This window comes from Eschrichtius robustus, chromosome 1 (assembly GCF_028021215.1).
Source record: "Eschrichtius robustus isolate mEscRob2 chromosome 1, mEscRob2.pri, whole genome shotgun sequence".
NCBI classification, from domain to species: domain Eukaryota; kingdom Metazoa; phylum Chordata; class Mammalia; order Artiodactyla; family Eschrichtiidae; genus Eschrichtius; species Eschrichtius robustus.
In genome coordinates, this window is record NC_090824.1 from 36,638,641 (window position 1) to 36,656,269 (window position 17,629).

Below are 17,629 nucleotides of genomic sequence, written 5' to 3' on the forward strand. Positions count from 1 at the left end.
AGGAAACCTTGGGTGAGTCACTTAAGCTCTCTGACCTGCTTCTCCAGTTGTAAAATGCAGACACACACCTGCCTCACCCGCCTCATGCGGTTGAGTCAAGGATCAAATGAGGAGAGACGGTGACCAGGAAGCTGTCTCAGGGGTTGTTTGGATGGAGGTGAGAAGAGCGATCAGCGTTCTCCAGGCAGCAGGTAAGGAGTTCATGGCTCTGGGGCTAATCCGCAACAGAGTTTTGTATGTATCAGGATGCTTTGGGTGGCAAGAAATAGTAAATCCAACTCACACTGGCTTACACAGCTGAAAAATGCAGAGGCAGATCCAGGCTGCAGGCGTCGTGTGACAGGGTTCTGGCCGTGTTTCTCGGTAAGTGTCTCAGGGAGTCTGTGTGGACTGGCCTCTAAGGCTGGCTTCCTTCTAGGTAGGAAAATGGTTGTCGGAGTCCCAGGCCACACATTCCACCATCCCTAATAGGAGAGAACTGCTTTTCCCCTGTCATCAAATGTCCAGGGCTTCTCTCTCTTTGGTCTATTTTAGGCCACATCCTTGGCTCTGAATCAGTCACTGAGGCTAGGACAAACCATGCTGATTGGCTTGGGCCTGGGTTATTATTAAACCTGAACAAATTACTCAAGCAGAGGGATAGATTAAAATGATTGGCTTAGGCCACTCAGGGCCCAGCCTGGAGGTAGGAGGGGGGACACACCCACACAAGTCTTTTGGCTGCCACAGCTGGGGAGGGGAGGAATGGATGCCACAGTGTCCACTACAGGTTTCTAGAATCCACCATTGGAGAGATTGGAGAGAACGTGGTGATTTTGCCTCTCTAGCATCCATCTCCCCCTTTTGGCTACAACCCTAATTTGCACTGGGGCTTCATTCCTTCCCCATTCTTGGACTATGTGCTTCTGATGGAGCCCCATTTCCCACTCACGGGAGAAGCATTTGATCAATCAGTGCACTGTAATCTCCTGGCCACAGGACTGCATCTCAGAAAGGCACTTGGCTTGATCAAAGTCAGTGAAATGCAATGATACTCACTGGGAAGAAAGTGACAGCTGCTCTTGTCTGCTGAACTTGACCCTAAGAGGATCTAAGGTCTGGAGCTATTGCTACTGCCATTTTAGAACCACATGCAGAGAGCCTGAGACTGGAGCCGATATAGAAAGATGGAAGGAAAGCCACTGAAGCCACTCAGAAAGCCAAGCTAATTCCTGGACGATTCAGTTTATGAATCAACACATCTCCTCTTTGCTTTAAGCCTGTTTGGGTCAGGTTTTCTGTCAGTTGCAACAATTCCTTAAAACATACAATTCTCCTTCCTGTTCAAGGGCAATGAATGCCCTGAGCAGTGCATGTGGGTGGCTAAAATGTTTGGGCCGAACTTTACCAAGTACATTTTGTCATTTAACACTAATATTATGTACATGGAAAGCATCCCAGCCATGAAAAGATGTAGAAGAATGCTAAATGAATATGGATGGGATTTAGGCTAGATCAGGGGTAGGCAAACTACAGCCCATGGACCAAATCTGGCCTACCATGTTTTCATAAAGTTTTATTGGAACACAGCCATGCTTTGTCTGCAGCTGTAAAGCAGAGTTGAGTAGTTGCTTGCAAAGCCTAAAATATTTAGTAATTTGGCCCTTTACAGAGAAAGTCTGCTGCCCCCTGGTGTAAATCGTGGAAGAATAAAATATTAGCAAAATACTTCCCCAAAATGAACATCTGAATCCCCAAATGAAAGCAACACTGAACAGCCGTCCACCATAGACCTCTGTATCCTTGTATTAATATCAAGCCCTATTATCAGCGTTAGGAGAGCAGACTTTCATTGTACCGAACTTATCCCAGACGGTGAACGAGACATCCTATGTCTTTGTTAAGATTTGGTCTCCGCAGTGCCTGTATCTTAGTAGCCCTGGCCACAGAGGGTCTAGGAAGCCTGCAGGCCTAAGAACAGTCATTTCCCACCCCAGCCGTTACCCTTTCCTCTGACTCGGGATGCTGAAGCTGCTGGCTATTTCCTGCACGTAGTCTAGTGACCCTCTTCCATAGGGAGGTGGGATCAATGTCAACATGGTGGGAAGAAGAGGAGACAAGTTCTTCAGCTTTCATAACGGAATGTCAGCATTGTTATCTGTACATCTCTGACTTCTGATGCCAATGGATTCCACTTCTACCAACAATATAGTGCACTCAAGAAGCTCCATGTTTAGTTCCCGGCCATCAAGCTCCTGCCAGAAGCACAGCATAATTAATACTGGTGAAATAGCCAAGGTCATGTAAGCAACCACCCTGCCAGGGGTTTCTAAACTCCATCTCTCTGCTAAGTTAAATCAATCACCAGGAGGCAACATACCAAGATCTAAGGCTAGTCCTCCATGGTAGGACATCGTGGAACTGTTATTTAATATTATGGCCTCTGCTTTTGTGTGAGGTCTTCCTGAGAAGTGGCTTCATCAGGGACACTCCTGCATTGTCACAACACAGTGGCCAGAATCTAACTAGTGGCTTCTAACTCAGAAACGATACCACGAACAGAGGGCAGTTTAGGAATATTATTGTTGACTGGTATTGTTCTCTCAGGCAAGTTCACGCTGGCTTATCCACGAGGTCCCGCTTCTGCTCACCGTAGGGTCTGGAAGGCTTCCCAACTTACACAGCATTCAAGGTGGGTCTGAGATAGTTCCAAGGGGGACGTTGGGGCCCATCTGGATATAGAGATCTGTAGTCGGCTTATATTTCTTTATTGATAGGGGAAATATTTATTTGGGGCAACCTACCTTGAATCCTATGTAAGTGCCTCCAACTTAAGGATCCACGTGATAAATATGAGAATCTACCTGCAGGACCCACTTTGAATGCTCTTTAAGTTGGGAAACCCTCCAGACCCAAACGGGAGCAGAGAGAAGTCTCATGGATATGCCAGTATAAACTCCCCTACCCTTTGGGGCCCACCTCAAATCCTCCCTCCTTGGTATAAAGCCAGTTCAGACTGAAGCAATCCCTTCTGTCTCTTAACCACACCAATTATCACTGCAATTAATCTCGTAATACCTTGAGGCTAGTGGTGTTAGAGGGTCTGGCCTTTTGTTGTAGTGATGGGAAGGGTGCATTTCAATATGTTGCTTTGTAGCCTGAACTTTTGTTATCCCAGCAAAAAACAGCATGGGGGCAGGAATTACATTCCAGGACGTGGCTCTGGCTTATGCTCTACCTCCAAGGGTACCCTCTCCTTTCCTGTCAAGGAGGGGCAGGCCACAGAGCACCCGCCTTCTTGGCTTCCCCCTGGGAGAGGGTCTCTGCCCAGACGAGGGACGCCAGGTGACACAGGATTCCGACCTGTCCCTGGCCAGGACGTCACCCACCCCACCTGCTGCTGAGTGCCTGCGTGAGGGCTCGGGAGCGCAGACCCTGCTCGTAGCCAGCTGGAGGAGACAGACTCCCAGACCGTGAAACTGTGTGGAGTGCTGGGACAAACTGAAGTGCTCCGGGGTGCTTTTCCCCTCCTTGTCCTCGACTGGAGAAGGGATGTGAGGGAGGAAGGCAAGTCAGACCTCTTTGTAACTACTGACTCGCCCGGCCTGCAGTCGCACACGGGAGGAGACTGGTGACCCACGAGCAAGCTGCAGAACTCCGAACGCTGGGCACTTGGAAGGAATTTTTTTGGTACCAGTCACAAATGAGAGACATCATAGAAAAGGTTATTCTTTTACTATTTCAAGGAGGTAATACATAGCCCAATATACCAAAGCACTAGGGAATTAGAGGCAGCAGATGGCCAGAGTTTTTGAGAAGAGCCTTATGCTGCATCTCCAGGCCCCCATCTGCCCACAGCCCATGGCTGCGTAGAGAAAGGCCAGACCAGCGACATGGAGCTCGCTGTGACCGCAGCAGTGGACAAGTGAGCCAACTCCTCAACACCCCACTGACTGAGAAAGGGTTCTTCTGTGAGGGCAGCAGAGGCCCTGCCAGGCTGAACACGCCAGGCAGTGCTCAGCCCTGCCCCGGCCAGGTTTACGTGGCTACTGCCTCAGCAGCACCCAGCTTATCTAGCGCTTGGTTTTATTTCTCTGAGCCTGGAGTGGGCAGGATGTGAATAAATCCTGAGTCAGAAATTAAGTTGAAAGTCTTTCTTAGTAGTGTTAATACTTGGGGCGAGAGAAGACAACACCGTCTTTGAGGAGGGTGGGCTGGGAGTCGGTGGAAGACAGATGGAAACAGACTGGCCACGGGCTGAAGGTGCTGCCTTGCGGTCCTCAGAGGGCCTTTTCAGGGCACCTGGGGGGGGGGGGTGGTGGGCTGAGTCGGGGGGCTCTGGGGCTGCTTCCTCTGGCACAGAGTTGAACTAGAGGTTCATTTTCCACTCATAATTGGCTTCCCGGGTCTAAGTCACCACAAGTCGGGCTGAAGCAAATCCTGCCCATGTACCTGCCCAAGCCGGCCTTGGAGATGTGTGGTCAGTGCCCAGTGTGGACAGGGAGGGACTCACACCTCCCGAGACCTTTCTCCTCCCACCCCAGCTCCTTCCCCTTGCAAGTAACCAGGCTGGGAGGTGAGCGCCTCGGGCACCTCTGAGTGAAGTGCCACCATGTTTTTTTCCTGGAGAATTCATTTTGGTGGGACCCAAAGCCCCTGCCTAGGCATGGAGCAGACTTATTTCCGCCCACGGAGGCCACCTTCCTGGTGACTTAACGGTGGCACAAGGAGGAATCGCAGCAGCAACTCCGGATGCCGTAACACTCACAAACATCATTCGCTGCGATGCGACGGTCGCACTGGAGAGCTGCACTGTTCCCCAGCCAACCCTGGCCAGGCCAGAGCGGGTTCAGATGCCGCGTGGCTGAAGACTTTTTGGTTGGACAGGAGTGGAAAGAATTTTTTAAAAACCACACCACTGTGTTCTCTAAACACAGAGCCATCAGTTTTGTTTTGTTTAACAAGAAAGGACAGAGGACCAAAGCTTCACAGCGGCCAAGGCTTGTGCAGCACAGAATGCAGTATGTATCGAAATGTATAAACCTTGGTCTGAGTGGGGAGGTGGGTGAACACAGAGCTGCGGCACACCGTGTCCTCTAGTCAGTGGCAGGCTCTGCTGTTGCCTCATCCTCATGCTCCTCGAAGCCTGGAACTGGCTTCTGCAGAAAGTGCATGGTGGCCTGGATCACCTTATCTGGTCCAATATTGTACACAGGGTGAGTGGGCTGCTGCAAAGAGAAGAACAGATGCCAATTAATCACCCCAGTGGTCCTTGGAAATGTGCACAGCCTTTGCCCATTAAATGCACTTGTAAAAATGTAACATAAGGAATCATCAGAGATGCGCTAGGATCTCACAAGGCCCTAATGTTCAAAAACAGGGTATTGGTAAAAACATGTTACAGTATGTGGGACACAAAGGAATATTATAGAGCCATTAAAAAACATGCTTTCAAATATTTGATGATATTGGCAAATACTTATATTAAGTGAGGAAATCAGTATGCGTGATATTATCCCAAACTTACTTTTTAAAGTGTTGATAGATGTGATTTATATAAATAGGCAAAAAATGGACATATGCCAAAATAGGAACCGTGACATGACTGTTTTAAATTTTCTTATTTATACTTTTATATATATTCCAATTATTAAAACAATGAACATGCATCTATATTTATAATCAAGAAAATGGACCACAACCCTGTTACACTTCAGTAAAGGTGTCAGGCCATATATAAATTATTTTATATTATCCCACTGCACCACAGAAACCCAAAATAAACTTTGGTCTGAGACAGGGCACAATCCTAGGCCAGTATTCAGGACTCTTCCACCCTGGGACAATGAAGAAGGGGACATAATTGCAAGAGATTTAAAAAATTTTAAGAAAATACTATGAGCAACTTCATGCGAAAACATATAAAAATTCAGATAAACTGAATAGTTTTATAGAACGATACGAATTTTCAAAATTGCTCAAGAAGAAATTCTTTAAAACCTATATGAATAAGTTAAATCAATAACAATTGCTTTTTCTGCTACCACCATTCCCCCCAAAAAATACCAGGCCTACATGGTTTCTCAAGCAAGTGTTAGCTTACAAGATAATCTCTAACTTATACAAACTTTTCCAAAGAAAAAGTAGAGTAGGAAGACACCCGTCTAATTTTATGAGGCTATATTATCCTGAAACACAAACTGGAAAAGAATACAATAAAACAAAATTTTAGATCAGTCTTTCTCATGAACACACATGCAAAAAATCCTAAATAAAAATACTAGCCAAAAATACCAGCAGAGTGAATCCAGCAGGTGTTAGAACAGCACATACACCCCCCACACTCTATATCACCAAGCAGGGCTTATCCCGTAATGTCAAGGTCACATCAGAATATGTATTAACAAAACACAACATCAGATTAAAGGAGAAAAGCCAGATGAGAAAAAAGCATTCAATAAAATTTAACACTAGATTATGACTGAAATAAAACAAAAAAACAACCCAGTAGACCAGGAACAGAGGGGAACATCCTGAACCTGATATGAAATGTTTACCAAAACCTCACAGTAAGCATCCTCCTTAATGATGGAATTACAGAAACCTTCCCATTACAATCAGAACACTTTCTATTACCACCTCCAGTCAACACTCCATGGGGGTTTTAGCCAACATTACAAGGCAAGAAAAGAAATAAAATCCTTAAGAATCAGGAAGGAAAAAGCAAAACTCCTTACTTGAAGATGACATTATGTTCTAAATAAGAAACCCAAGAGATTCTACAGACAAACTATTACAACTATCAAGAGAGTTCAGAGGGAATTCCCTGGCGGTCCAGTGGTTAGGACTCCACACTTCCACTGCAGGGGGCCGGGTTCAATCCCTGGTCAGGGAACTAAGATCCCACAAGCTACGCGGAGCAGCCAAAAAGAAAAGAATTCAGCAAGGCTGCTGGGTGCAAAATTAAACTATAATTATCAATAGCATTTCTATACATTAGTAACAACCAATTACAAAATAAAATGGAGAAAAATATTCCAGTCACAATAGACACAAAAACTATAAATTTCTTAGACAGAAGTCTAACAAAAGATGTGCTAGTCCTTTATGGAGAAAATGATAAAAGACCATTAAAAGAAATGTAAAAAATCTGAAGAATTGTGTTTATAAATGGGAAGCCTTAATGTTAAAGTCAGTTCCCTCCCATTAATCTTACATTCAATGTAATTCTAATAAAAATTCCACTAGTTTTTTTTGTGTGTGTGTGTAACTTGATAAGCTGATCCTAAAATGCACAGGAAATCCTAAAATGCGGAAGGCAAAGAATATCCAAAGCAGTTTTGAAGAAAAAGAATGAGGTGGGTAGGTGAGACTTGCTTACCTGCATTTCAGATTTGCTTAAGACAGCGAAGACAACAAACAGACCAACGGAACAGTGTGTCCAGAAACAGTCACCTCATATACAGAAACTTGAGTATGTGACACACATGTCATACACATCAATAGGAAAGGTTGTAAACGTCAATAAATGGTGCTGGTCAATTGGTTAACCAAAATGGGAAAAAGATAAAATTATATCCCACCCTCACTATAGACGGAAGTCAATTCCAAGAGAATTAAAAAATTAGATGGGATAAGCAAAACTTTAAATTGTTTAGAAGAAAATATATTTATGACCTCAGGGTAGGAAAAGATTTCTTAAGTAATGCCCCCCCCCCCAAAAAAAAACCCTCAAAAACCAAAAAGGCAAATAAAATTATTCACTTTAGAGTTAAAATCTTCTATTCGACAAAAACATTAAAAACAAAGTGAAAAGACACGTCACAAACTGGAAGAGATTCACCACACACACACCACTGACAAAGGATTAGTATCAAGAACACACGAAGAACTCCCACAAATACATAAGAAAAGAGCAAACAAAATTACAGATCAATACGAAAACGAGCAAAGGATAGGAGCTGGCTGGCAATTCACAGAAGACATAACACAAATGGCCAACAAACGTTTGAAAAGATGCTCAGCGTCACCAGTAATCAGGGAAATGCAAAACAAAACTGAGACACCATTTCACGTCTGTCAAGTTGGCAGAAAGGAAAAGTCTGACTATGGAGCAACTCATCTTGGTGCCGCGTGAGCGTTAAATAACCCAAGCACACAGGGGCGAGGTTCAGGGCCATCTGGTGAGGATGAAGGTGTATCTCTCTCAGAAACTGTAACTCGAGAATGTTCACTGCAACACCTGTGTAATAGCACAATCTGAAACCATCTCAGTGTTAACCAACAGGAGACTAGAAAATTAAACTGGGGTACACTTAGGCAAGGGAATACCATACAGGAGTTAAGATGAATAAACTAGAGCAACACATATGAAGACGACTAAGCCTCAAAAGGGTAATGGTCGGTGAGAAAAGGGATGCAGAATAAATGGCGGGGTAGATACTGTTATAAAACATTCGAAAACATACAAAACAACTCTATGTAGTTCGTGGATACATACCTATGTAGTAATAGCACAAAAACATTTGCAGGCACGATAAATGTCAAATTTAGGATGGGGTTACGCTGAGGAAGGAGGGAGGGAAAAGAACGGAAGAGGGTTGCATAGGAGGCAAATACTTGAAACAGCTGAAGGGTTGTTACTTGGATTTTCTCAGTTACTAGTGAGGCTGAGCATCTTTTCATCCACCTACTGGCCATTTGTGTTTCTTCTGTTGGAATATTTCATGACAATCTGCACAGGCCCCATCATCTGACAGCCGTAGACAGTCTTAGCCGGAGTTGAGTCTCAGGATCATGGCTAGGCTCACAAGCATCTCCTGCGGCCAGGCTGGCCTGGGGCTGGATGCAGGGGTGAACAGTTCGCCCGCACGGGGCTGACAGTTTTTGAGGGAAGCAGATAAAACCCAGTTAAACACACGAATGACAAATCGTGCTGGTGCTATGAAGGGCACAAACCAGGCTCTGGCAGAGTGTTTCGGGGCATCTCATTTACAGAAGGTGGTCTGAGAGGGCTTCTCCGGAGGGATGGCCGCAAGCTGAGAGCTCCAGAAGACGGTCAGCCACATGGGGAGGGCTGCTGGCTGCAGATGCAGAAACTCGCTACCTCTGAGGCCAGCTTCCTGGGAGATGGGAACTAATGACAAGTGGTCTGGGTCCTAGGCTGTGGGACAAAGGCACAAAGCCTCTGTCACAGGCCGGACCCTCGCCTGGAACCTCGAGTTTGCCAGCCAGATGCTCATGAATGCAGAACGAGCTGCAGACAGAGGGTGGGGACGGTGAGTTCACTAGCCTGTCCATGTCCTCGCGCAGCCGGTTCTGCAGGCCAAGAGCGGGTGCTCTGCTCTCCTGCCAGCCCCATCCTGGGGGCCCTGTGGAGAAGCAGTGGTAAGCCCCCCATCCCACCTTACCAGGGCGTTTTCGGGCACACCCAGGACCACATCGTGCAACATGGCTCCACTGCCGAAGTGCTGGGCTATGGACAGGCCGCTCAGGCAGTAGCAGGTGTGGTAGAAGTCCCGGGACCTGGAAGGACGGGGCGACTGAGCAGGCGTCCTCTGCTCCCCATCCGGCCCCAGCACAGCCTCTGACAACAAGGCCACCGCACAGACGCAGAGGCCCGGGGAGCACTCATGCGTCCCATCCCACCCTCCATGCACCTCGAAGCCTGGCTTCCCCCAGCAACATTTTTCAGAGCCCCATCCTTCCGCCCTGCTTCATAGCAGGAACTGTAACCTTAGTCAGTCCTGTCAGCTGTCTTCTGGAAAGGGCTCTCCAGGGTAGCGCTGGCTAAATTAATATAGTTTAAAAAAAAAAATCCCACATCAAAATTTCTAGGAATGGGCCAAATTCTTCCTGATAAATTGCTGGGGACTGGCCTTCAGCTGGACCAGGATGCAGAGGCAGCAGGGTGTGTGTGTGGTGGGGGAGTGGGGACTGAGCAGCAAAGGGAACAGGATTTGACTGGTTTCCCTTTTTCTTTTAGTATGGCACCTAAAGGTATTGAATCTACTCGGTAATAGTTGCCTTGATTGTAATCTCTGTTTATGACACTCAGGAGTTTTAAAATCCTGTATCCTCTTCTATTTAAATCAGTTTGGTTAAATAAGAGGAGGGGCTTCCCTGGTGGCGCAGTGGTTAAGAATCTGCCTGCCAATGCAGGGAACATGGGTTTGAGCCCTGGTCCAGGAAGATCCCACATGCCGTGGAGCAACTAAGCCTGTGCGCCACAACTACTGAGCCTGTGCTCTAGAGCCTGTGAGCCACAACTACTGAGCCTGTGCTCTAGAGCCCGCGAGCCACAACTACTGAGCCTGTGCTCTAGAGCCCACGAGCCACAACTACGGAGCCTGCGTGCCACAAGTACTGAGCCTGTGCTCTAGAGCCCGCGAGCCACAACTACTGAGCCTGTGCTCTAGAGCCCACGAGCCACAACTACTGAGCCTGTGTGCCACAACTACTGAGCCTGTACTCCAGAGCCCGCAAGCCACAACTACTAAAGCCCACGCGCCTAGAGCCCGTGCTCCGCAACAAGAGAAGCCACCACAATGAGAAGCCCGCGCACCACAACGAAGAGTAGCCCCCGCTCACAGCAACTAGAGAAAGCCCGCGCGCAGCAACGAAGACCCAACGCAGCCAAAGATAAATAAATAAAATAAATAAATTTATTAAAAAATAAATAAAAATTAAAAAGAGGAAAGAAAAGCTACCAACACAGCAATCTGTTTACCTAACTGGAGAGGGGGTGCAAGTAAGCTGGGGAAAGGAGAGCACTGGAGGGGCCAGGATGGATGGATGGCACTGGATGGGGGTGCTCCCAGCTGGGCTGCTTCCTCCCATGCCACACGTGCACTAAGCAGCAGCACGGAAAGGCCCACCCCGTCTGGCTCTGAGTAGGCCTGAGGTGCTCACCCCTCTCTTCCCGCCCCGTCCCTCCCTCCCCAGAGGCAAGGCACTCACTTGCCAGGTTTATCCAGAAGCCCCCCGGTGGGGCACTGGCAGCACATAAGAATGTACTCCTGCAGGGCCTGCTGATGAAACATCCAGCGGCTCATGCTGAGGGCAGGGTCACCTGCAGAAGACAAAGGATCAGTGTGGGCTGGAGCCTAGGAGAAGTCCAGCAAAGGATCAATGACTTCTTTGTATTTTAGGATCCATTAGGAACTGTCAGGGTTTCCCTCTATTCTCCTTGGACTAATCTTGAAAACTACATTCTTGGGACACTTGATTTCTTCACCCAAGTCCCGAGACACGTCCCTTCTCCTGAACCTTGAAGAGTCAAAGAGCAGCAGGTCAGAGTGGCACTGGCTTTACTTGAAGTGTCCCCTTACCCTGGATGACCACCCTAAACCATGTCCCTTGCAGGCATGGACAAACTGTTTAGCTCAGCTTACCAGACTGACCTCTGCTACTGCTCCTGACTTGGTTCACAATTCCTTTCCCTGGGCTTCTTAAGACATTTCCTCCAGTGCATCTCTGAAACTTGCTAACCAGACTCTAATTAGCCAAGTGAACTCTAATGGGGTAATAATGTCTGATTCTTCTATTGATACTTGTCTTACCCTGGATTTAGTCTATCTGTAAAGGGAATTCTCCAACTAGCTTTTTGGCTCAAAAAATTTCCCTAAGAAGCATTCTAATAACCACCCTCCTGCATCATATAATATGATAGCCCAAGCAGAAATTGGCAATTCTGGTGATAATATTAAAGTACTGCCAATCAGCAGTACTTTAATCAGCAGTCAGAGACTCCTGTGGACCACACGGTTATCAAGGGTGGAGGAGGGACAAATAATCAATAGAGAGATGTGCACGGAAACATTTATGTGGGAATACACATATAGAAAGTGCATTAAGTCTCTGGTTAATTTTATACTTTGATACCTGGGCTACAAAGGTAGCAAACAATCTGTAAACGACAACCGAAAGCTAATTTTTCTTCCAGTCTTTTTGTGTTTCTATGCATTTTCCTATACAGGTTATGATAATTTTGTATCTTACGTTTTTCATTTAACTCGACAGGCATACATTTTTCTGTTCTGCTACATAATCTTCATAACCATCATTCTAAAGAGCCATATAGCATTTCATTAAGTGGAAGCATAAGGTAATGGCATCAATATAGGCTCTGGATCCAAACTCTCATATATATGAGTAGAGAATCTTCTGTGGTAAAAATTCATCAACGTTTATAGTAAATGTGGTACATAAAGAGACTATGTAGGCAAAATAGTTAATTTTGGCATATTTATATACATAGAATACTATAGAAAATAATCATTTTTAGATTTCTTAAATGAGAGATGGGAGGAGAGATGGGAGGAGAGATGGGTGCAGTCGGAAAGTGATCGCCGTCTCCTGGGTTGAGCACTGGATGAGGTGCACGGTCAGCTGATGTTTGGGGGCTACGTGCAAAAACCACTCATCTTCACCACCCGAGTCCCACCCTGCCCCTGAGATGCTCACACTAGAAGAGGCAGATGGGAACTGAGCCAAAGGAAGGAGGAGCACTTTCAGGTCCCCCCTCTCATGCTCAGCCTGGCACACAGGCTTACGGAAGGAAGCGCTCACACTATTTTAATTACTTTCCTCTTTGTTCTTTCTCCACCTGTGAGCACAGGGGACTCTGTAGGAGATACATACATATATGATGGGACTTCACTCTATCTTGTTTCCAAGGTTGTTTCCAGTTCCTTGCAATCATAAAAAATGCTGCAATAAACATCTTTGTGAATCTTCTTCTCTATGTCTAGGATTATTTTCTTCAAGTAGATTCACAGGAGTGGAATGATTCAGTTAAAGGGAATAAACATTTTTAAGGCTTTTAATAGATACTGATAAACTGCTTTAAGACTTTATATAGCTGCCAGCAAAATTTAAGATTTTCCTGTACTACCTCTAGCACTGGTTACTGTGGAAAAAAAAGTTCTCAGCAATTAAAATGTTAAAAAGAAACAGTACCTGATCATTTGTTTTGATGCGCATGCCTTTAGTTACTAACTAGGCTGAACTGTTCCCATAACTTTTGCTTATTAGTTCTATTTCCTTTTGAGAGTGTCTGTCCTTTGTCTTCTGAGATCCAAGAGTCAATTTTATTAATCTAGCTTTTTACTATATTTACTCTTTATCTGTATCATATGGTATACCTATTTCTCCCTTTTGGCTCTACTTTTTTGGTTATATGGGGTTTTTTAATTGCATAAATATAGTTTACACATATGCTGTAATCACAGTGTTGATTTTTTCCTTTGTGATTTCTTCTTTTAAGAAGCACATTTAATGGGTACAGGGATTTGGGGGGGCGGTGATGAAAACTCTAAAGCTGATTATAGTGATGGTTGCACAACTCTGAATACACTAAAAACTACTGAACTGTACACTTTAAATGGGTAAATTGTTCAGTATGTGAATTACATCTCAACAAAGCTGTAATTTTTAAAAGCATATTTACTAAACTTTAGGATAACTGCATTAACATCTGTACAAAATATACCTTTACTTCATATCCTATAAGAAATAAAAGACTGTTACCTTAAGGTAAATGATAACCTATCGCTAAAATTGGAATCTGAAAAGAAAACGCTATGTTTATTATTAAAAAGATTACAGAGTGTTTCAGTTACCCCCTACATTATTGAAGTCTAAAGGCTCAAAGTTCATAAACTCGACAAGGAACTTCCTGAGATCTTGAATTTGCACATCAACACACATAATTACGGTGAGATGAAGGGAGATATGATTACAGGGTGGTAACTGTGCACTGGAGTCGGCCTTTTAAATCCCTTACATCTCTCCCTTAAAACACAGATCCCCATTATAATGTCATTCTGCATTTCAAAGGTTCCTTTTATCTGAGAAATCAAAAGTTTTTCAAACAGTAACTGACAGGTACAGCCACAGGTAGCTCAATTTCACAGGTGGACAAATAAAGCCTGGGGTACATCCCAAAGAACATGGCAGCAACTAGTAACTATCAATCCAAACAGAAACTCACAGGCCTGCTGCTACCCTACTGCTCCACAAAAACAAAGTGACTCACTAATTTAGTCAGCATTTGATATTTTAAAGATATTAATAGCAATTTGTTCTTGTACTCAAATACTGTCTTCTATACGTAAGGCAGTCACCGTATGGGCTACGGAAGAGATAGGGATTGGCCTGGGTTCATGTGCTACAGTGTGCCGGTCCCATGTCATCTTTTTAGTTATCAGTATAATCATCATCATCACCTTTTAAAAATGTATTTGTTCACTTACTAAAATAAAAGTAGTAACACACATGGTAAAAAAAAAAAAAAAGCAGCCTACAGTACAATAGGAAAAGTACATTTCCCTCCCTCCATCTCCTACCCCTTTCCCAAAGGTACCCATTGTTAAAGGGGAGTTGTGTATACTTCCAGAAAAGCTGGGTGGATGCCAGCCTGTGTGCACACAGATAGACTGTTCTCGGCCTGGCCTTTGACACTTTCCGTTGTGTCCTGGAGAGCTTTCCACGTGAGCCCATTGTAATGCAGCTACTGTATGAAGAGATCATAATTTATTTAACTGTTAGCCTTTTGATGGGCAGTTGGGTTATTTGCTATTAAAACTCCACTTCAACACACATCCTCTGCAATGTCTGTGCAAGTAAATTCCTGCCAGTGCCCTCACTGGGTTTAAATAATTTAAACTGGTATCTCCAAACTACCCTCCAAAAAATGACGCACCTATTTACACCCCCTCTAACAGTGAAAAGTGCCTGTTTTCCCACACTTTCCCCAACATTAGGGTATCAAATTTTCTAATCTCTGCTAATCTGATGGTAAAAACAAATAGGGTCCCACTGTTTTTATTTGCATTTCTTTAACTATCACCTTTTTGTCTGATTAATGGCCATCTACAGATGGCAGGGCTCTGATACCATGATAGCTGGCAATCAGGTATTATAAAGCAAGTCACTTACCCATGCTGTACTTTGTTTCCTCACCTGTAAAATGGGAATAATGATAGAACCTGTTTCTTTTTCTTTTTCTTTTTCTTTTTTTTGGCCATGCAGCTTGTGGTACGTCAGTTCCCCGACCAGGGATTGAACCTGGGCCACAGCAGTGAAACCCCGGAATCCTAACTACTAGGCCACCAGGGAACTCCCGGATAGTATTTGTTTCATAGGGCTGTTTGGAGGATCAAATGAGAAAATATATGTGCAATACTCAGTTCTGCCCCTGGCTTGCAGTGAGCACGTGGTACGTCTTAGTAGTTGTAGCAGCTGTAGTAGAAGTTATAATAATATCAGTTCTTCTTTTTCTGTCTGTTCTGAACCTGTCTGTTCAGATCCTCTGCCTGTTTTTCAATTGGGTTGTTCATGTTTCTTACTGCTTGGTATGACTTTCTCAAATGAAATTAAGCTCTTCATCATTTATCCAAATATTTTCCCCACCTTGCTACTAGTATTGTTTATAGAATTTCTCTTTTGTAAAATAACTTTTGTTGTTTTCCTTTATGTAAGAAAGATATATTAATTGTAGAAAAATTAGAAAATAGAAGTAAAAAAGAAAGAAAACAAACATCACCTGTCATTTCACAACCCAGATACCTTCCATTTAATTTTTTGGAGTCAACTCTTCACTGAAAATGGAATTACATACATACTGCTTTGAAACCTAACTTTGATCACAGTATATTGTGAATATCGTTCTACGTCGCATTTCCTTTTGACTCCCAACGTCAGCATTTTGCCCGCCACTCAAAACACTCCTGTCTTCCGGACCCCTGCCTAGTCCAGGTCCACTGTTTGCTGAGACGTGAGCTTCGGGCCTAACATGGGCCTCCTTCCAGGCAGTGAAAAAAGCTGGAAGTACCAAGATTCACAGGCAACTAACTTTTCCCACAGGCAGAGCTTTGAATATGACTAGTCCTCCAGAACTTGCACTACGATAAACAAAATGTGAACCAGGGTCCCCCTGAAGACTTTGGCAGGTAGCCCTCCTGTTACGCCCTCACTAGATTTTCCTGGCAGCGGCAGAATGACTGCATCTTAATCCTGCCAGGGACAGGTTTGTGAAAGGCTGACGGTGTGACCCAGAGGCCTGACCTCACCAGTTCCAAATAAAGAGATCACTAAAACCCCAAGTTATTTCTGTTTTGAAATGCCAGACTCTCGGGGGACTTCTGACTTCCCTACTATAGTGTTCAGCCAGAAACCGTGCAGGTTCCAGAGTCAGGGGACGTATCTCAGCTGAGACATATCTCAGCACCCTGAAACTGAAAGCCCGGGGGCTCCAGGCCAAGGACTCTCAGGACAGACCACGATGGGGAGGATGGGGTGATGGGGAGACAGGACAGAGGCTCTGCTGACTTCAATTCGGTACCCAAAGTGGCCACAACTTAAATGAAATTAAGAAACGAAAGAAAGGGGCTCAGAAAAAAACAGCCAAACAAGAAGAAAACGTGTGTGGGGCAGGGCGGGGGATGGGGGAAGTAGAAAAGAATTTCATATTCTACATTTGAGCAATGAATAACCCAACTACTAAGTCCAAAGAAAAGCTTCCCTCTGGGCCAAGGGATCTCATTCCAAGACCAGATCCGCGCCCAGCAGGGCCTCCAGACCTCCCCTCTCCCACTGGTTTCCTCAAGACACCCTGTTCTCACATAAAATAAATGAAAAAGATGATTCCGGAGGCAGCCAGTGGCCTGAGATGTCGAGAGGTAACAAGGGAAGGCTCCCAGAAGTTTGCTCTCTGTCTCACTGCTTGGATCTGCATTCCCATCTGAGACTCCACACAGGTGAACCCAGGTCTCTCCGCTCCAGTGGTGCGGGGCGGGGGGGACAAACGCGCATCCAGGATTCTTCAGTGAATCTAAAATACAACACTTCTAATGGCGGGAACCACGCAGCCAGCCAGGCACGGTGGGTCTTTGCCCCAGGGGTTCTGGTTCTCTGCCCGCTTACGCAACTGCCTTTCTGTCACTGCTGTGACCATGTGCGTAGTGTGGGTTTTCAGTTCTGACGTGACACAGAGAGAGTTCTGCATCGGAAACTTCATATGGCTTCACACGGAGTCGAGGTGGTGGGCACCGCGGAGCCAGGCACCTGCCTCCCCGCTAGCCACAGCCAGAGTGAAGCAGCAGTGGCCCCTAAACCACTGGGACGGAATCCTAGCCTGAGGCGGGAAGGGCCACGCTGGGCACCTCAAAATCCAGGACAGACAGCCAATTTCAACCCCTCTAACAAAGCGCCCTGGCCTCCGACTCGGCCAGCAGCTGACGGGAGTCACCCAACCCTGCCTACAGCCCCTGGGCTCACCTTGGGCGTGCAGTGCACGGTGGAGCAGGGGCAGGAGCCCCGCCTGCCAGAAGGAGTAGCAGCCGTCCACCAGCTTGTTGCAGCGGCCCTGAAATCCACCTTCAAACCGCATCTGCCGGCTTGTCACCCATTGCTGAGCGTGAGACAGAGAAGGGAGAGGCAGCTGTAGGTTAAAAGAGACACGAAATCCAGCAAGCCCAGATCCCCAGAGGCCAATCTGGGAGGGAGGGGTCCCGTCCCTTGGCTTCCTGGCACCCGAGTTCTGGTGCTCTGGCCTCGGACTTCCTCACCCTCACTGCCACAGACTACACTACAGTGCAAAATCTAGTCTAACCCTCATGAGGCAACCAGCATGAATCTCTGCTCAGGG

At 45.7% G+C, this 17,629-nt stretch overlaps 1 protein-coding gene across 1 annotated transcript in view; it reads right to left on the reverse strand.

Annotated features, from left to right (window-relative positions):
* Nucleotides 1–3,695: 3,695 nt before the first annotated feature.
* FNTB (farnesyltransferase, CAAX box, subunit beta) overlaps nucleotides 3,696–17,629 on the reverse strand; it is a 74,040-nt gene continuing 60,106 nt past the window's right edge. Inside the window, exons 9-12 of the mRNA XM_068544046.1 lie at nucleotides 17,260–17,392; nucleotides 10,939–11,050; nucleotides 9,390–9,504; nucleotides 3,696–5,207 (exon numbers count right to left, since the gene is read on the reverse strand). Of these exons, the coding sequence (XP_068400147.1) occupies nucleotides 5,076–5,207; nucleotides 9,390–9,504; nucleotides 10,939–11,050; nucleotides 17,260–17,392 (492 nt within the window). The 3' untranslated portion in view covers nucleotides 3,696–5,075. The remainder of the gene's footprint in view (nucleotides 5,208–9,389; nucleotides 9,505–10,938; nucleotides 11,051–17,259; nucleotides 17,393–17,629) is intronic.